We start from the raw sequence: 21,077 nt of genomic DNA on the forward strand, positions 1-21,077 counted from the left end.
AAGGGTCTTGTAAGTACTCTTTAGATGATTAATGAATAACATTTTAATACTAAAACTACGGTAATATATGTTAGTAATATTAATGCTATTGTTTATAGAAATATTTTCCTTTTCATTCTTTAATCAATATCCCTAATAAAGCACTGGTTAGTTCACCAAAAAAAGCACCGGTTACATTTACCAAAATTTAACAGTTAGTCTATTAATTAAATTTTCAGAATTTAATAGTAAATGAAACATTTGATACCATTTTCCAATTTCCGAGTCATTTTATTGCATATAAGTATCAAGTAGTCATTTTATATGGGGTGCTTTTTGGTCAAATTCAGTGTTTTAGACTACTTTTTTTTTGTATCTTTCGATTTCTAAAATAGAAAAAAAAAATGTGCGATTTTACTACTGAATTTTTAGAAACTTTCTTCCACGGTCCTAATTTTTTTTTAAAAAAAATCATATGATATTGCTTTCCAATTTCTGGACCATTTTGCTGCATATTGATCAAGGGAGTCATTTTTTGTGGGATTGCTTTTTGGACAGATTCCACCGTTTAGACAGCTTTATCAACTATTTTAGTATCTTACGTATTCTAAAATTAGAAACATATATTTTTCAATATGGTTCTCTTTACTGTAAACACGTGGTGTCAATAAAATTGGGACGAACTAAAAAGTCTAACAGTTGAATAATTGAATTGCAAGGCCGACCAATCTGAATTAGTCCAACTAAACCGCCAATGACTTTGTTTGAGAGCTGAGAAGGTCATACCCTCATAGTCACAAATATTTTTCAATTTCAAACACAGTTTGAACTGCAAATAAAACTTAATCTGGTTGATAAGATATCACTCATATCTTATTCAAGTTATAAGATTGATTTAGTGAAAAAAAAATTGTAAGTTTGATTATCTATTAATAAAAAAAATTAACAATAAGTATTAACAACGGTCAATAAAAAAGTATTCATATCGTATAATAACGCAAGTTTAAAATCCGTTTTTTGGTGGGTATAAGTGTTTGCGTGAAGTGTAAACAATGTTTAGTATTTACTGTATATAGAAATAGAAAATAAGTAGTAAAAAAAGGAAAAATATATTATAGGATAATTTAAATTTAAAATTATTAATATAAAAAAGGTACGATCAATAATGGGTCATGAAAATGCTGCTGGTTTTTGGCCTACGAAACAGTTGGCTCAATCATTTCCCTTTACTGCCCTTCATAAATCACAATTATGTAACACGTCTACCTGACTACCTGTTTAACTACTAGTTCTGTTGTATATTATAGAAAATAAAATCAAAACAACCTAATTTTGATTTGACCTTTGCAATTTGCATGCTCTTTTTCGTTGAGTATTGACCTCTGTATATAGTTTTATTTTTAAGGAATTTCTGATTTCCCCTAGTTAGTTCAGGTCCTCATGTTTCTGTTATTATCTATCCTAATTGTAAGAATTTTATTAACATGTTGTAAGAGTTTTATTGTGATATATTATTAATTAATTAAGATTGTATTATAAATTACTTCGTAAATAACCATTACAAAATTAATAGCATTTTTCAATTATACGTGGTAATTTATAAATGAGTGATAATATTATTGTAAAACATGTTACTAAAAATAATCAAATAAAATGTCTTACGAAGATACTACTATCTTATGGTATTGGTGCAGTAATGAAAAGATATTTAACGTTATAAAGTTTACTAATTACTGCCTTATTAATTGAAACAATTTGTTCATAAAGAGTGAGTTAAGTTAAATGTTAATTACCTTAGCCCATCTCGAACCCGATCTAATCCTTCTATCAGAATAACTTTTTAGAGAAAGATTATTACTTTTTTTTTCTGAATTAGATTATTACATGGTTTAAAAACATTGTAGTTTCAATCCATGACGCATAGTTAATTATTAGTACTATTAATTATTTTTCTTAAATTGAAATTTTCAATTAAAATTTATTAGTTTACAAACATTAAATGTGTTGTAAATTTTAAAATATTAAATTTAGAGGTGATATGTTATATGAAAGTATAAGAATTAAAATTTGTTAAATCATGTGATTTTTTTAAAAAATTCACATTAATTTTTAAGTGAATTCGATCTTTTATATATATATATATAAGATTTAAAACCTTAACATTTATTCATTTAAAGCAACTATAGAGACTATTTAAAATATTAACTTTGTGGATATAAAAGTGTCCCGTGGCTCACTAACATGTCACGCATTTGTTTTTTATTTCAAGAATTTATTTTAGTTGAATTGGATGTTGAAAAGTCACTAGAAATCAAAATTTGTGTTTAATAGACTAAATTTTATTTTCATATTCATTTATCTTTGTGAGAAAACAATTACATATTTTCATATGTATGCACCTCTACTCTTGTATCCCATAGAAACTTGTATAAATATATATCATAATATTTATATTAAATTAATTTTAAACACTTACGGTTTTTTATTTATAAAATATTAAAAAAAACAAAAAATACATAAACTTATTATACGTCAGTATCATTATCACCTGAAGTATAATAAAAAAAAGTAAAAAAGAGAAAAACTCTATCATATGTAAAAAAAGGTAAAAATAATAATTTTACCTTGATTAGAAAAAAGAAAAACAAAATATAATAAATCTTTAAGGAAAAAGGAAATAAATATAAAAATTTGAAAGATATTTTGAAATATAGTTTCAAGTAATGTCTAAAAAAATATTAAAAGTTAAAAAAACTTGTTTATATTTAATAAAAACATTATATGAATTTAATAATCACTTAAAAATAGTATATATTTAATATATATTATATGAATTTAATTAGAATATATTAATAATATCTACACTAAATATTAACTTTTATAATAAATACATTTATTTATATATGATAAGATTTTAGAATAAGTATACTGTATATTATAAGTTTACAGGTGTATAAAAATTTATGAATATCTGTGTTTTGGTCTTCATTGTCAAAACCTAACCCTAAAAAATTAGGGAAGTAAAGAAGAAGGTTTGTGTGCGAAGCAACCTTGCCGGCGCAGCAAGGTAGGGACCCCGCGGTTATTTACGAAAAGTACTGGGAGAATAAAAGCAAAGGAAAAAATAAAGTAGGGAATGGTATAGGGCACTATTATTACCGACAAGGAAGTGGCTTTCTGGTACATTCGCGTTCGACCGTTTCCCTATAATCCTATACGTGTCAGCCTTTACGCTTTCCTAGGTCCAACGCTCCACTCTCTTTTCTATCGTTTTAAGCAGTCCGCGTCACACCAACCGTTGGATCAGAATCCTAACCATAACCCCGCTCCTTTTCTACGTCTTGTACAACCCAACCAACAATTAACCCTGGTTAAGTTAACTAACTCCAGTCCCCCCAGGTCGAAAAAACCCCCTACCCCTTTGGCTAATCACGTTTCAGCCTCTCACGCCCCCCATCTTTATAACCGGCATCCGAGACTCGCTAGGTTTGCCAAACCAACTCCCCAAAGGGGACCTTAGAGAGCAATCTTCTACCTTCTCTCTCCTCTCTCTCTCTCTCTCTCTCTCTTTTGCTTTTATTATTCTCTTTCAATGGCTTCATCCTCTTCCAGAACAAAGTCTAGTGGACCCGTTCTACGCTCCCTCTCACCCTCCACCAGATTCTGCTCATACACCACTTCCAAAACTCCTTTCTCTTCTCCTTCATCGGCCTTCGCTTCCTCCACAAGCTCTGGCTTTTCGTCTTCATCCTTCTTCAACCAGCCACGTCAGCATCACGCTCACAGCCATCACCGTGCGGCATCGCCCACCCGTGTCAATCTATGCAGCCCCGCCCCTCTCTCCTCTGCCGTCCGGTTCTCAATCGATCCACGGTCCATATCTCCGAACCGGTCCATCTCGAACCAGATCATCACGACGAAGAACAACCGTCCGATCTCTGGCCAGAAGAAGACGTGTATGTGCTCCCCTACGACGCACCCTGGGTCCTTTCGATGCAGCCTCCACAAGAACATAGGAAGCAGCAACCACAACGCCGATTCGTACCCTTCGAACCGGCTCAACATGCGTAGATCCGCTATGAAGAACTCGCTGGTGAGAATCGGAGGCGTGGAGGGCGAGTGGGTGAAACGGGCCCTGACAGCACTCATTCGTCCCAGTTCGCATCAACAGAGGAGGAGAGCGGGGTTCGAGCCCAGGCCCAGTCGTCTCTCTGTCATGTCAAAGGCCCAGGATCTATGATTTTTAAAGAAAAGAAAATGTTTTTTTCTATTTACAGCTTGCAGGTTGTTCTTGATTTTACTGGTTTATATTCCATACCACCCCTGGCGCCCTTATCTGCCGCCAGAGTTGGATTCCGGCGAAGCGGCTGGGAGGCAGTGGCGAGTCCTCTCCGGCGAGTTTTGATTTCGTCGTCTGGAGCAGAATGGTGAAATTCGCATAGATCTTTGACAATGGACCTACACAAAATTGCATTTTGTACATAAATTTTGCTATGGAAGCAGAGTTTGGACCCCTTTTTTTTATGCCTTCTGCATATTTTGATTACAGTGAACATACATACACAAAAATCCTACATCTCAGGCTTAATTTGGGACATAAAAATTCCTCTCATTAAATTAATTAAAAATTGGAATTAAAATTGAAACCTAAAATTAGTTTATTGGTATTTGAGGATTCCGTTGTGGATTAATTAGCGTGACCCGTTCCGGTTCTGTTTGCAGCGTCATTGAATTTGTTATACTTTCCGTCAATGGCCGCCGTTTGCATTTGGCTTCTGGGTGGTTCCGTTCCGTCGTTTTGGGACCGTTCCGTTACCCGTGACGCCGTTCACTATCTCTCCGTTACGTTCGTCCAGTTGCTTTGCGTGTGGTGTCAGGTATTTCCATTCAGTCATTCTTTATTTTTTGTTATTATTTATTTTGTTTAATTGCAGTTTGGTTGTGCAGCTGGACTTTGGAATTGGAATATTGAATTCTTGAGTTCGAAACTTGCATACTTAAATATTAACAAGAGGCAGAAATAATTGACATATTTAGATACCCTATGGCCTATGCACGAAGGAGGACTCTTTCGCATGATTTCGGAAACAGGACAAGAGGAAATAAACAATATTGAAAAACATTACATTAAATAAAATTCATTTAAGTGAAATAATCCAATTTTAAGAGTATGCATGAAGGAAGGAACACAATGTCGTATGAATTCGAAAACAAAATCCCAATAGTAAAAGAAAGAAGATTTCAAAGTTGGAAACTTTGATTAAATTCAAAAAATATCTGGTCAGGAATTTGTTCATGAAACAGTGCCAGCTAGCTGAGCAGCTGGCCATGTGCTTTGCGATTCATTGCCTCTTTCAGAATATAATAGTGATGCACTATAATTTTGGTAGATATACATTTAAATCACTCTTCGAAAGGGTTTTCAATTAAAAATCATTAAGATTATTGCATTTAATATTTGAACAACTCACAACGTCAAAAATAAAATATTGAACTACTCAATAGAAAAAGAAAACATTAGTATTTGCAACTCTTCTCTTTAAAATTATGCTTGACTGATTAAACTGAAGTTATTTATTTGTGGTGACGTTATAATGTTATTATCATTCTGCCCAATTCGAAGGGTTCCCGAAACCAGTGGCGGATGAGTGTTTTAAAAGGATGGGCACAAGCACAACTCACAAGTGGCTTACACCCGACGCATACTGGACTGCTAGTTAGATTAGATCACACGTCATTTACACTACTTAGGTGGATTAGTAATGGACCAGCCACGCGTCAAAGCCAGACCAATTGGTGATGGAGTTTTGATAGTTAAATTTCATTTAACCCAGACTTAATAATATATAAGAGAAGTTAAATTTGATATATTAATATAACATTATATTTAATTAAAAACATAAAATTTAAATTTAAATATATTTATTAAAATAAAGAATATAGATACCATAAAATATATAAAATAAAGAGAGAGAGAGATAGTTGAGGTTAAATAGAAGATGAGAATAAATATAACAAAGTAGTGACTAGTGAGAAGTTTTGAGAATAAAAGGAATAAAACATTTTTTGACAAAATATAAAGATCAAGTGGATATGTTTCTTTAACACTAACGGTTATAGATAATTATAAGATATTATTTAGTTTAATTGTTAATGTATTATTATTATAATTTTAAGATGTGAGATGTTTACTATCTACCAGACTTGCGGGCCAATAAATTATCGTTTTGCTTCTGCCCCCAATATATTTCGTCCACTGACAGGTAGGTCCTAAATAGTTTGGAAGAAGACTTGAGCCATATCCAGATAATTATGACCTTAGGCTTAGTTTGAATCGGTGATGATACTATTACTAGCTGGGTTGAGATCGTTAAAATTTATAAAGCTGGAGTTTAATTTGGTATATGCGCTGTGGCATTTGGTATCACTGAGAGGCACTAGCTAGAAGCCTCGTACGTGTCTGTTTTGTGTTCACTTGTCCTTGGATATTTTCATTAGTAAGACTAAGGGCATGCCACGATCACTGCTATTTGAATTCATACATAGCAAAAACACTGACAGAGAATTCTGTAGTCGGTTGAGAGTCACAGAAGAATCTTGCTTACACAACTGCCTTATGATTCATGCCTTTATAAGGTAAATGTATCTTCCATAAAAAAAATACTATATGGTTTGGATTTTAATTTTATGAATTCCACCACGATTGTAAAGCGTCCTAGAATCTTCACCAAAAATAAAACAAAATAAAGCGTCATAAAGAGTTTTGGAACTTACACCATCAATATTCAAGACATTATACTAAAAGATTACATACCATCATAAGTAATGAAATAATTAATAAGAAGATCAGGGCGGCCTGCTGCTGGTGAGTGAGACTCAGCAATTTGTTTTTGAGTTTAATGCGCGGGCACGGTGATAGTGTGAAACTATATTTTAAGTTAATTATTAATTAACAAATTTATCATATGATAAGTTAGAATTTGATTTGTATAAAAAAATTTACGTTTTTAATGTATAACCATTTTTCTTGTTGATTTTGTCATCTTTGAAATAAATTTTGAGTGAAATCTTTTTATTTTTAATGATAAATTTATATGGCGGATATTTTTTTTATCAAATATAAGTAAAATTTAACTATTTTGTACTATTTTTTCTCAGTAATTTTATTTTTAATGATTCTTTTTATACCCATAATATTATTAATGTGAAATATTTATCAAATTTATTGATAACTAAATTCTATCAGAAAAGATGATTAACCACTCGTCTCAGCTATAAAACTCGAATTTGAGCTCTTAATATTAAATTCTAATAAACATTTTAAAAAAATATGTTTTAAATGTAATAAATAGAATTAATAATATTAATTAACTTTCTTAATTGTCATAAAACTTAATTAATTTGAGTGTATGACTTTTTCGCTTTGTAAAAATCAATGACAAATATTTGTTTTCCCTAACTCTTTAATATTACCTTTCGACCAGCCTTGGAAAATAAATATTTTAATAACACAATTTATTTATAAAAGGAAGGAAGTAAAACAATTTGTTGCATTTAGTGCACTACTTATTTACTTCTTGAATTTCATTTTTTTTTTCTTTTTTACCACACTCTTTTTATGATATAATGTATTAATATTGGTAAAGGCTTCTAGACGAAAAGAAAAATTGATGATTTTCAAAATATCCTAACATGCATTCATCATTTACACATCAAAGCCAGTAAACTAATGTACATTAATTGTTTAGAGATAAAATATTCTAAAGCTCATTCATAAAATTGTACACATGTATACTTAAGCGCAAATTTATTTAATCTTCATTATTATCCTAATACCCGAGATTAAATCAGGGAAAGATAAAAAGAACGCATAGGCATAAGAAGAAAATGCAGTCTCTGCATGCTTTTGTCGTTTATCTGGTCTCATCTCTTGCAAAGTAGTACTGTTATATAGGAGTATTTTTTCTTTTCTTTTGTAAGCACTACTGTTAAATGTTACTAATACTTATTAGCTTGTTAGATCTCACGTTTTTCGTCTAAATTAATCGAGCTGTTTACTGCTTTTTTTTTATTCTCAAAGTTAATTATACATTAATTTTGAGAAAAAAAATCGGTAGTATTAATTCTCAACGTGAAATTTATAATTTTTTAAAAAATTTATATTTATACTTTAAAAATTTATATTTTATTGTTTAAAGAAAATTGTTTTTCTAAATTCACTTTATTATATAGTTATCAAAGACTCAAACATAATGTTTTTAACAGCCCTTTATAATAATTCTTTCAAAAATTGACGTTAAAATCTAAAATAAATAAAGCTTTAGTTCTATGCAACATTGAAGTGATTGAACCCATAGGATTTGGTAGCAAGATGCTCAATTTCACATGGTTGAGCACCATCACTTGTATCAGATTCATTGTAACGCGTATTAATAGTTCAAGCCTTACCCAGATATACCCGACTGAAAAGTCTTTTAAAAATCCAATCATACGCAAATAATTGTTCAATTTTGCGCGTACTTGATGCGCATCTGTAGCTCATATATACCATATAGATTAATTCGGCAAAAAGAAAAACCCATATAGTATACATTCAATATGGTACAACAACTTTAAGCAAAAAAATAGAGTACAACAACTAAATCAGCTAAATAAACGAATCTGTACATTATAGGTTACCACACATTTATATAAAAATATATGGAATAATGTATAAGATAATTAAAGGAAAAAAAGAAACCATAGCAGTAGCACATATGGTCATTATTTCCCCACCAAAGGTAGAGGAGTAGAGGACACATGTCCCATACCTGAAATGCCATTTGAATTTTGAACCATGAATTAGCCTCTCATAATAACATCTTCGCCCATGGCTCTTGAAGTTTCTCGGGACCTATAATAATGTTCTGTATAAATATGTTTGCTATTAAAGAGTTCCATTTCCATTTAGATACAGGGGAATATGTTAAAACTTTACTCAATATTTTTGGGTCTGCAGGGGGGGAACATGTTAAAACTTTACTCAATATTTTTGGGTCTGCTATGAGTGAATTTAGCATCACATCCTGAAGTTTTAAGAGTGTTTTTTTTATTTTTTTTATAACTTTCTAAGTAAACATTTCAAATTGGAAGGATGTAACTAATTTTAGATGACCAAGCTGTTGTTGCATTGCAGGACAGGTTATCCACAGCTTTGACTCAACCAATGGGATTTGTGACGAGTGGATAGTAGTAAATTAGCAGAGTGGAATATTTGACATGTGAGGGAGAGGGAGGGAGTGGACCAACTAATAAGACGAATACAAAAGCAACGAATGAGGGAGGGACAAGTGGCATCTTTGGCCACAAAAAATTGTCCAGAGGCAATAAGCTAAACCTGTTGTGGCCCCTTCAATATTCAGTAGATACCAGAAGTTAATAATTGTGTGCTTGCACTTTGCTCCTTGCTGTAATGCACGCACGCAATTATTTAGCTGGCGAACAAATGTTTTTATAATAATTAACTTAAAATTTATATTTATTATAATTTCTGATTGATAACAGTATAAAGAAATTTATGCTAACATTTATTGAACTCTTAAGACCATTTTTTTTTAAAGCAAGTATATAACTCTTTTCTTTTATGTTGTCCACGATTAACTTATTTAGTAGATATACGTACATTTCTACCATGACTTCTCATTGTTGACTACACCCTAGTGTTTAGAGGATATATTCTTTAGCCTTGGTCAAGTCTGGCGTCCGTGGTTTAGATGGCGACGTATGGATAAAGGAATGTCAACTTGGCTGCATGATTTTTATTTTTTTTTTGTATTCACTTGGCTGCATGAATTTTCCTTGCAGTAGGGAGTAGGACACCATCCTCGCTAAGTGGCTAACGCCCAATGGGCCAATGTGAGCATGGCAGATTTGATTAGGGGAATTTCTAGAGGCACCCAGCAACACAGTGATCCGCATGACTCATACGGATTGACGATCATGGATCAATGATCTGTACGAGTTTTTTTTTTACAGATTATCAATCCATAGGTCCATACGGATTGTCAATCCGTATTGGGCCTACGGATTCTCAATCGTGATTCATAAGATTTTTTTTCTCAAATTAACTGAGCTAATAGACACATGTTATAAACAAAGAGTGTCGTTATATATAATAGACACAAAAATTATATAATGAGTTTTTCAATATATAAAATATATTTTTTAAATATGTTTAAAATTTAATAATCTTGTACTTTATAATGCAAAATCAACTATTAATTTAGTTTTTTTATATAAAAAAAAACAATACCCATTAAATCTAATAATCAACTACTAATGATGTAAATTATAGTTGAAAGACACGTAAAATTCTAAAATATATATTGTTTGAAAATAAAGTAATACATTTTTACAAAAAATATCCTTAATTTAGTATCAATTCTTAATTATTAGTTTTTTAAAAATTGTTTACAAAATTTCTGGAACTCCACAAAAGTAGGGTCTTAACGACCCAGTTTATATACTATCGTGATAGTAAAAAAAAATTAGAAAATTTTTATTCATCTGATTTATTTACAAAATTTGATAATTAAACAAATTTGATATTTAATTGAATGATGTATTTAGATGCTTTTTATAGCAATTGATAATTAAATAAATTTGATTTTTTTACATATGTAAATACTTATTAAACCTATGATTTTTATTTATAATTTATATATGTAAACAAATTAATTATTAGATAAAAAATAATCATCATAAAATTTATTATGTAAATTTATGTGTACGTTAAATATAAATTAGAAATTTTAGTATTATATATAGCGATACTATTTATTTATAACATAATTTGTCTATTAACTTAGTTGGTTTGAGCATACTATTTATTTATAACATAATTTGTCTATTAACGTGATTGAACCATGAATTTTAAATTAAATATGGGTCACGTACGGAGGTCCATTACGGATTGACAATCCATAAAAATAAAAAACTCATATAAATCGTCAATCCATGAAAAAGTAAAGGACATTTTTACCCTTTCATTGTATTGCTGGATATCCCTAGAAATTCCCTTTGATTAGAGTCAACACAAACACAAGAAAATGAATAAGGTTACATAAGGAAAATGGTGTTTGTTAACTTTTATTTTCTTTCAAAAGAAAGTAATGCCTTTTTATTTTTTTAAAAATAAAAATCAAAACAAACATAATTTAAAAAGGGTTAAATATGTTTTTTTAACAATGATGATACTAAGGTTTGCACTTATGACATCATGTATTTTATTTCAACCTCCCACCACTACGTCAACCTTAATGAGTTTAAATATGTTTTTATTTTCACAGTTTTTGTGTTTAAAACTTGATTTCTTCATTCCTCATTTTGAGAATTTGACCAGTTTTCATCTTTTAAATAACAATTTTAGGTTAAATGTTGACGTCGCTAATAGATTGGCATCTTATTGTTTGTTGAGTGTCTTTCTCTATTTCATGTGGTCTAACACTATCATGTCACAATAACTAAAACCTAATGTCTACCTTTTAAAGGAACTATTTTTTTTTTTTTAACTTTTACATTTTAAAGAGACTAAAATCAAATTAAGTAGTCTTAAAAGAAAACTTATTGTCATTTTATGATGAGTCTACGACTTGGTCTGATTTTTTAAAATTTATATTTATTTCATTTGTGTGCAATTAAAACATTATTTTACTATCAACAAGTTGTTAGTTTGAGTAATATTGATCTTAGTCTCATTAAGTAAAATTTTGGGTGCAAGCCCTCTAGATGAAAATTAGAAAGGAAGACCCCTCCAAAGGTGTCAACTAGGTATTTCAACAAAAATTAGTTATCAACAAAGATAACGGTGAATATTCTATATTAATAACATGGTTAACAAAAAAAATTATTTCAATATAAACAATATACTTCAACGTTCTTAAATATAATATTCTTTTAACTGATTCACACTCTTTAAGAAAATTGATTAATTTAGTTAGTAACAATAAATTTAGTAGCAATTTTTATTATTTTTTCGAAATTATCCTTAAAAATATTAGGACTCATCATCATTCTCTTTTCATTTAATTACTCTTTACCTAATTAATGATTTTATGATAGTCTTATCCTCCAATCCTTATAAGAGTAGAGAGAGAATGCATTTATCTTTTTAACACATAACATTTATTGTAAAGTAATTAAGAATACTTTGTTAAGAAAAAAAATAATGTAAAAATAACTTAAAAGAGTCTTATTAAAAAGCACAAATACTTTTTTTAAAAAAATCATATTTAAAGATAGAGGAAATATACGCTTAAAAGTTAGTAAAAGATAAATAATTTAGAAAAGACAAACAAATTTTCTGAGTAAGATTGTGCATAAAAGGATTAATAATAAATTTTGACAGCAATTAAATACTTATTTTTTATACCAAAATATAAAGTGATGTTTTATTTTATTTTAGGGGCATACGTAAATGATTATAATTTTGGGCTTATTTCAACCTCCAGGGGATCATGTTGGGTTATGGCCGATGGGTATAGATAATAGCCCATTAAGGGGTTGTTGCTTGGGGCACCCAGCATTTTTGTTAGGGGCACCCAATAACCCGGGTGGAAGGGCAAAAATGCCCTTCACCCTTTCCTACAAAAGTCAAATAGTGACTCGTCCGTATAAGTCACTATTCAATTTTTTTTTGTACTTTTCCTCCTTCCGTTCCGTGCCTCTGTGACCTGCCATTCGTGGTTCCGCTGCTGCTGCTATTGTCGCTTTGACCGTGTTGTGTTGTTGCTGCTTCTTCCTTCTTCTTCTCCTTTGAGGTAAGTTATCTTTCTTTTTCTGTTGTTGTTGTTTGTTTGTGGTTGTTACTGCTTGTTCTCCTTATTGATTGCATTTTTCTTGGTGTTTACTGCATTTGTCTTCTCCTTCATTGGTGTTTTCTGTGTGTGTTCACTGTGTTTTTTCTTAGTGTTCTGCAAAAATGAGGCATACAGATTGGCAATCTGTATGGTCTATACAGATTGTCAATCCGTATATGATTTTTTTAAAAAAATTGTGATTTTTGTTAATTAAAAGCCATATAGATTGTCAATCTGTATGACTTTTTTTTTAAAAAAAATTCGGTTATACGGATTGGCAATCCGTATGGCTTTTTTTTTTTTAAAAAAAATTCATCATACAGATTGCCAACCGTATACCTTTCTTTTTTTTAAAAAAAAGTCATACGGATTGCCAAACTGTATGGCTTTTTTTTTAAAAAAAAAATTCATCATACAGATTGCCAACCGTATACCTTTCTTTTTTTAAAAAAAAAGTCATACGAATTGTTTTTTTTTTTAAAAAAAAAATTGTCATACGGATCCGTATGGCTTTTTTTAAAAAAAAAAAAAATATGTCTTATGGATTAGCATTCCATATGGCTCATACGAATTGGTAATCCATAAGAGTTTTTTTTTTAAAATTATTTTTTAGAAAAAATAGGAATAACGAAAAATATTTATATTCATTTTAGTTTGTTTATTTATTGAGTTTATCTAAGAAATGTTAGTAGGATTAGATCATAATTTAGATTAAATTAGATTTTTAAAACAAACATTAGATTTCAAAAAGAAAAATTAGATTAGAAACAGGAAAATGTCAGTAGAACAAAAATACTAATATATTATTTGGTCAAATATATTTTAGAATTTCACGCTCTCGTGTGTCGTCGTCACGTTGGACCTGCCTTAATGAGGAACTGGAACAGCTTCTTGCGAATATGCATAGTAAGAATTAACATATAGTTACTTGAATGTTAATTCTGTTTTGTGCTTGAATGTCTGTTAATTGTTTGATTATGTCAGAATTAACCATTGAAGAGCACAGAGAGTGAAGGGAAATGACAAACATGATGCAGAATGTCGCGACTCTACCAAAGACTTTTTTCAAACCGTTCACGCCAGGGACCAGGTCATGTTCATTTTGATTTAATTAACATTTGATTTTTCTGTTATTTCGTGTAACTAACCAACCTTATTTTGTGATATGAGATGTAGATTTTCGGTGAAGTTGGTAAGGTATATGCTGTCAAGTGGAATGACGTACTGGACGATGTATGACATTTGGTTGATAAAGACGAAAATTATCATAATGTTGTGTACAACAAAGACCATTTGGTTGACAAAGACGCATTTGCACTTGGTAGACGTTGCAGAATGTCGGCTCGTGTTCAATCATTTTAGGAAGACACTTAAAATTGGAGCCGGATGGATACATTTCTGTGAGACATTGTCGTTGACTGCTGACATGAAAATAGTTTTTGAATTCATTGGTCCCAATGTTAACTGTGTGCTCTATTGGCCGTGTTTATGAACAATTTAGGATTTTGAACATTTTAATTATATATTAGTTGTTTTATAATAATTATTTTATCATGTGTTGATTCTAAATTTGTTGCAACAATGTTCTTATATATAATAATTGTTTTGTCATGTATAATATTATCCCATTGTTTTTGAAAAAAATTTGGTCATGTTTTTGAAATAAATTATTTTTAATTAATGATTAAATGATTTTTTTATCATTGTTAAATTTAACCAATTACTAAATTAATCATTAAAATATTTTTTAAATTGTTTTCTTTTATCATTGCAAAAATTTGTAATCTGTATTGCCATAACTGAATTAAATTTTTCTAATTGATTTGTTTTAAGCAATAACTAAATTAAAATTTTCTAATTGATTTGTTTTAAGCAATAACTGAATTAAATTTTTCTAATTGATTTGCTTTTAGCAATAATTGAATTAAATTTGTTTAATTGATTTAATTTATCATTGTAAAATTTAAAAGAAAAAATTAAAAAGTGGCCGTATGGATTGCCAATCTGTATGGTCATACGGATTGTCAATTCGTATGTACGTCAAATTCTTTTTTGCACTCCTCTCTTTTTTTGATGACGAAAATCAACCAAAATTCACCATATACTCCTCACAAACGCACATACACCACGAGAGACCAAATACGCTTTCAAACCGTCCTTAACAGAAGTAACTTACACTAAGTCATGAAAATTTTACGAAAAAAAAAATGACACTGCAAAAATGAAAAATTTAACCTACTTATACTATTTTCGGCCTTTTGGGAAATTGTTGGGTACCCCAAGCAATTCCCCCATTAAGGCTGCTGTAGACCTGCAACAATAAGGTGGGTTTGAATCGAAACAGGCTTTGGAGTTTGGACAACAGAATTATAACTGTCAGTGTCAGAAAGTAGAGATGTTCTGATTCTTGTCTTGCCACCTCGTCTAATGTCTACGCTTTGCGAAAAGTAGAACAATAACTGCAAACTAAAGCAAAAACTTGTTCATGTTTTTGTGTTCAGTGTTCTTCTCAGAAGCTTTCCCCTTCTGAGCACGCCATGTCTTCCTTTTCCACTCTCCGGAGATTCTCACTTTTCACCCAACAACGCTTCCGTAACCTTCACTCCTCTTCCATTTCCCAATCCTCCTCCTCCTCCTCTTCCAACCCACATAGTAATCCCAAGTGGGGTTCAGCCATTGTCGTAGCCTCTGCTCTTGCCCTTTTCTATTGCTTCAACACACCCAATTCACACTTCGAATTCTCAAACAATGCTCCTCGCAGTTCTTCACCGCCATTGTTTGAAAAATCATCCCTTCCTGAAAGCACACATGATCACTTGCTTTTTGGAGGCAAGTATTTTCAAATAATTTACCCCTTCCCCCGATTTTTTTTTTAAAAATTTATTTACTCATGGCATACTTTATGTTCTGTTGCAGATGCCTACAGAAGCAAAGTTTTCTTCAACTATGAGAAGCGCCTACGGTTGCATAGTCCACCCGAAAAGGTGTTTAATCTCTGTTAATTTTCAAGAACATCAGTTTGTTTCTATATGTATCACGTAAAAAGTTGCGATATAGCTAGCATGCCATGATAAGTTGCGTAATTGCCTTACCGGCATTGATGTATAAAACTCTGGATCATGGATTCATGATAAAATACTTTATTTTTGGTAGTTTGATAATTCAAGTAATCTAATGATCATCTTGCTTTTTCTCTTTAACTTAAAACATTAACGTTCAAGTTAATTCAGGTTGATTAAACGTGTGTTTAGTTTCCCATCAATAAACTTGCGTGCCCACATAAAATTCAGGAGAAAATGTGTTTTAAGTCTCTCTCAATTTTCGGTTAAAATTATTCTTAGTTTCTATACTTCAGAAATAATTGTTTTTGGTCTTCTTTTTTTGGTGATTGTGAATTTCATACCTATTTATAAAACATAGGATATTAGGGTGAGAGAGAAAACTCACTAACTACAAAAAGGAACTAGAACCAAAATCATTTTTTTAAAGTATAAGAATAAAGACCAGTTTTTATTGAAAATTGAGGAACCTAAAGCACATTTCAGGTTAAAATAACAAAAATAGAAGCTACTCTCATTAGCTTCACTCTATCGCACATCATCTACACTTTTAGTGTAGAACCAAATAAGGGGTGTAAAACCCTTTGTTAAGAAAGATCTCTACATTGACAAACTCTACTCTTCTGCATTAAGGTTTTTGAATACTTTGCATCTTGTCGTACTCTAGAAGGAGAACTACTGATGAAGCCAGTGGACCTAATGCGAGCAGTTGTTCCTGTTTTCCCTCCTTCAGAATCCAACCTTGTAAGAGAGGGATACTTGAAAGGTGAAAGAAATCCTGGCCATTTATTCTGTCCCCCTTCGGAGTTTTTTATGCTTTTTGATGTAGACAACGATGGGCTTATATCTTTCAAAGAGTGAGTTCTGTAATCTGTATTTATTATAATTCTTGTGCATATGGAAGACCATAAGTTTTTTTTTTTGGATCGAAGAGCTTAAACTATTTATTAGCATCTGTCTCTTTCTATGTGTGTCTGCATAATATAATGGTCAACTTTTAACTGGAACAGGTATATCTTTTTTGTAACTCTACTAAGCATCCAAGAATCAAGCTTTTCTGCAGCATTTAAAATGTTTGACAAGGATAATGACGGGTCAGTGCTCATGCTACCTTCTTTGAATGTACATTATCAATTAGAATTTCTATACCTTACATGTTAGTAGCATGAGTTCTAAACTTGGTATTGTGTAAACTGCGACTCTTTCTTTCTTGTACACTAGGTTACGCAATTTATCTTTTTAACTATTTATCACTTATAATCGTGCTGTCATCTATTAAGCACCATCAAATTGCTAATAGACTAATAGACTGTTTATCGATTGCATCAAATTCAAAGAGACATAAATAATTATACTATTATAGTATTGTAATTCTGGCTACATCTTAAATTGGATTTGATGTCCTTGTGGATGCTCGCTCTTCTCTTCTTGTTTTTCACTCCTATTGACCTTTATTAGTTTTCTCCATTTAAAGGGAGATAGATAAGGAAGAATTCAAGAAAGTGATGCAATCAATGCGATCTCATACCAGACAAGGTGTTCAACACGGGGATGGACGACGAACTGGCCTAAAGGCCAATGCTTCTGTAGAAAATGGAGGGCTGGTGGAATACTTATTTGGTAAAGATGGAAAGGGACGCCTCAAACATGATAAATTCGTGCAGTTTATAAGAGACTTGCATGATGAAGTATGCCTCTAATTGCTTCTTTGCCTTACATATACGGTTGTGATTTAGCAGGATAACTGTAAATTCATGCTTCTACATTTGTGGATTTGAACTCCTGCTATAGACTTTTTACACATTTAATTTTGGTTTAATTATTCATTACTCCTATAGTTGCACAATTTAGTCCCTACACATACACTTTTTAATCCGTTTCAGTCTCTACTGTCCAATATTGCAAGGATTAAAAAGCATACTATAGGAACTAAAATGAGTTAAAAAGCATACATATAGGAATCAAAACAAATAGAGAAACTAAAATATAAAGATTGTGTAGATATAAGAATCAAATGAGTAATTAATCTTTTAATATTTTTTGGATATGCTTCATTTCTTATAGTGACCTTAGAATGATTATGCATGACAACTAATTACAATATTATGTGTATAGATTGTAGGGCTGGAGTTTGCTCATTATGATTACAAATCTCGAAAAACTATATCGGCCAAGGACTTTGCACACTCCATTGTTGCTTCTGCTGACTTGAGTCATCTGGGCAGGTTGCTTGAACGGGTTGATGAATTGAGCAATGATCCACGGTTTAAGGATGTATGCATAACATTTGAGGAGTTCAAAAATTTTGCAGAGCTGCGGAAAAAATTATTACCATTTTCATTGGCCATTTTCAGTTTTGCAGAAGTGCAAGGCCTGTTAACAAGAGATGATTTTCAGCGAGCTGCATCACATGTAGGACATATATTTCTTGCTCATTTTAATAAAGATGATGATTAGGGGTAACTTTTGGCACCACTTATAACAAAATTAAAAAAAAAAAAAAAACCCAGAAACTTTGGTGGCTTATATTATATTTTGGAACAACTTTATCATGGTAGAGACTAGAGACTTCACATTGAATCAAGTTTATAAGATTATGTAAAATGGGATAGGTACTATAATGGGTGCCACAATGTTGTACCTCATTTTGTTGAGAATACGGGGACAAAATGAAGGATGTGCCTTTTTGAAAGTGCAGAGCATACATGCATGATTGGAAAACCAACAATTGATGTCATCAAAATACATGCACATGTAATTGAAATTATAAAGTGTGTTTAGATTTCAGTTTCATCCAACTGAACTGATTTTCAACTTAATCTAACACTCACATTACTCCTTCATTTTGTTCATTGAAAAGTGTGATTCTTCCATTCAATGCCATTCCAATTTCCAACAGATATCCAAACACAGCCTTTGCAGTCAGTTTTAACTTGTTAATCATGTTTTCTTACTTTTAAGTCGTTGTTATTGCCATTGATCATTAGATATGTCATGCTGGAGGATAAGATTTTGAAAGCAATTCATTGTTATAAAATTGCTTTGCCATAACTATAGTGTTATTTATAATTTCTGTTGACCAACTTCTTTAAACATGTCTGTTCAGTAAATTCTTAGCGTGTTTGATTGTTTCAATTTCAGGTTTGTGGCGTATCTCTCTCAGACAACGTGGTTGAGATTGTTTTCCATTTGTTTGACGCAAATGAGGATGGAAATCTGAGTACGGAGGAGTTTGTTAGTGTGCTACAACATCGAGAAAGAGACATTGCTCAACCTGTGGAGACAGGAATCATGGGTTTCTTGTCATGCTGCTGGAAATGTACGGACACCTCTCCATCTTCTCGGTTGTTTTCCTGATCTTTACGTATCCACAAGTCAATGTGAAATGTGAATTAGTATGTTGTAAAGTCAATGTCAATGTAAATAGTCACCGTGTGATTTCTGGCACTGTTTGGCCTTGCAGTTGCAGACTGTGTAATCATACCTCAGCTGTGGAAACTCGCATAAGATTCGTTTGATTTAATGAAATTTGTTGTCGCAAAATTCTAGCGGCAATTGATCATCATCGATCTTAAAATTAAAATGTCTATGCGCCAGCATCAACAAAAGGCACCGAGACTAAACCGATAACCGTTACAAATGTCGGATTATAGGTTAGTGTAGTTATTCAAGAGTCCACTCAAGGACCAAGAGAAAAAAAAAGTACTAACCACCGGCCACCGGGGAATTACAGTGCACGCGTGTCACAAAAAAAGAAGGAAAAAGAAAATACGATCAGGTGCCTAACTACCTAAACTCTAACTAACATTTACCATAGAATCTTTTCGTAGAATTTAAAGCTAACTTAACCGTTAACACTATTCTGTTTTAATTGCTCCATAAACATTTTAGATTTTACATGTGCAAAATTGTACTTCTCAGCCTTTCTCCATGGCCGGTGGTAAACGAATATCCCAATGATAATTTAACTTTGTCCCCTTTCAGAATCAATATTCTATTAAATCACCGCATGGGAAGTGGAACTTTTGATCTTGTCCTCGTGGCATCGTTGACTTGGGCCAAACGTAGGTGCTTTTGCAATAAACATTGGTTATCCTCGTAGTGCCGCAATTGCCGTTGCTGTGTTGTTCTGTTCTGTTCACGTTTCCTTTCTGAACAACATATTCATATTCGTTCATTCATTCAATTTTCTCTCTCTCGATTGAGACTGTTCCTAATTGGTCATAAATGGGGAAGCCCACAGGGAAGAAGGGTACCGTTACTCCAGGCGCTGCATATTCACACGCCATGCCCGGGAAATCTTCGAAAGCCTTCGATGAAGACACGGCGGTGTTCATGACCATGTCACAAGAGTTCAGGGAAGAAGGCAACAAGTTGTTTCAGAAGAAGGACCACGAAGGCGCCATGCTCAAGTACGAGAAGGCACTGAAGCTGCTCCCGAACAACCACATCGATGTTGCGCACCTTCGCACCAACATGGTCACGTGTTACAAGTGGCATCTTTATGCAATTTTCATCAGCATTGTTTTTCAATTCTAGCCTTTTGTCAAGTTTTAATGAGTTTAAAATACTTTGATGTGTTATCCAATTGCTTGTTAACATGGTAAGAACGTGTTTATATTTTATCAGTAAAAATCAAAATAAGATATTAGTTTATAGGTTTCATTTTTTAAATTTTACCATTTTAGTTTTATTTTTGTGAATTTTACCATCTCACTTTTATAATTTTGCTAATTTTATCACTTAAGTTTTTTTTTCCATGAATTTTATCATCTAAATTTTAATATTTTACAAATTTTATTATCTAAAATTTTGATTTTTATGTATTTTATCATCAAATTGATAACAAAATGATGTAAAAAAATATTTTTTTAGATTTTTTATATCGACTGCAATAAAATAATATAGATTTTTTACCTCAGTTATAATTATAACCAATATCAAAGGTTAAAATAATCTTATTTTTTATTTGAGTTGTAAAATTTGTAAAATAATAAAATTAAGTAGTAAAATTTACAATAAGTTTAATTTAATCATTTTGATTAAGTACATGTTCAGTATTTATTCATCTATATTTCTTCTATCCAGAAAGTCACTACTAATATTTTTAGTATTGACTCCATTAAATTAAAATATACAAGAAAAAAATTCTCAAAATATTTAATTGTCAGGCATAGCATATTACTTGTTTTAAACATTTTAT

At 31.4% G+C, this 21,077-nt stretch overlaps 3 protein-coding genes across 3 annotated transcripts; all 3 read left to right on the forward strand.

Annotated features, from left to right (window-relative positions):
- Positions 1-3,415: 3,415 nt before the first annotated feature.
- On the forward strand, positions 3,416-4,503 carry LOC121172622 (uncharacterized). The gene has a single exon (XM_041016313.1). It carries the CDS (start codon positions 3,572-3,574, stop codon positions 4,217-4,219), a length of 648 nt encoding a protein of 215 aa, XP_040872247.1. The 5' UTR covers positions 3,416-3,571; the 3' UTR covers positions 4,220-4,503.
- Positions 4,504-4,701: 198 nt separating this feature from the next.
- Positions 4,702-6,662, forward strand: LOC100775494 (uncharacterized). Its single transcript, XM_041016320.1, has 2 exons — positions 4,702-4,856; positions 5,603-6,662. The coding sequence occupies exons 1-2, from the start codon at positions 4,731-4,733 to the stop codon at positions 5,777-5,779; spliced, it is 303 nt and encodes a 100-aa protein (XP_040872254.1). The 5' UTR covers positions 4,702-4,730; the 3' UTR covers positions 5,780-6,662.
- An 8,533-nt stretch (positions 6,663-15,195) lies between these two features.
- On the forward strand, positions 15,196-19,554 carry LOC100786375 (calcium uptake protein, mitochondrial). The gene is made up of 7 exons (XM_006581279.4): positions 15,196-15,644; positions 15,732-15,799; positions 16,508-16,731; positions 16,885-16,968; positions 17,349-17,562; positions 17,990-18,286; positions 19,016-19,554. Exons 1-7 carry the CDS (start codon positions 15,353-15,355, stop codon positions 19,229-19,231), a joined length of 1,395 nt encoding a protein of 464 aa, XP_006581342.1. The 5' UTR covers positions 15,196-15,352; the 3' UTR covers positions 19,232-19,554.
- The last annotated feature ends 1,523 nt before the right edge of the window (positions 19,555-21,077 follow it).

The sequence above is a fragment of the Glycine max genome, chromosome 6, assembly GCF_000004515.6.
Source record: "Glycine max cultivar Williams 82 chromosome 6, Glycine_max_v4.0, whole genome shotgun sequence".
Lineage (NCBI taxonomy): Eukaryota > Viridiplantae > Streptophyta > Magnoliopsida > Fabales > Fabaceae > Glycine > Glycine max.

Bases quoted from the DNA above. Each gene is read 5' to 3' on its own strand.
- LOC100775494 (XM_041016320.1), top strand. From the start codon at position 4,731: ATGGCCGCCGTTTGCATTTGGCTTCTGGGTGGTTCCGTTCCGTCGTTT. The intron at 4,857-5,602 runs GTATTTCCATTC...CCCAATTCGAAG, and splicing joins TGCTTTGCGTGTGGTGTCAG to GGTTCCCGAAACCAGTGGCG.
- LOC100786375 (XM_006581279.4), top strand. From the start codon at position 15,353: ATGTCTTCCTTTTCCACTCTCCGGAGATTCTCACTTTTCACCCAACAA. The intron at 15,645-15,731 runs GCAAGTATTTTC...GTTCTGTTGCAG, and splicing joins TGATCACTTGCTTTTTGGAG to ATGCCTACAGAAGCAAAGTT. The intron at 16,969-17,348 runs GTCAGTGCTCAT...CTCCATTTAAAG, and splicing joins TTTGACAAGGATAATGACGG to GGAGATAGATAAGGAAGAAT.
- LOC121172622 (XM_041016313.1), top strand. From the start codon at position 3,572: ATGGCTTCATCCTCTTCCAGAACAAAGTCTAGTGGACCCGTTCTACGC.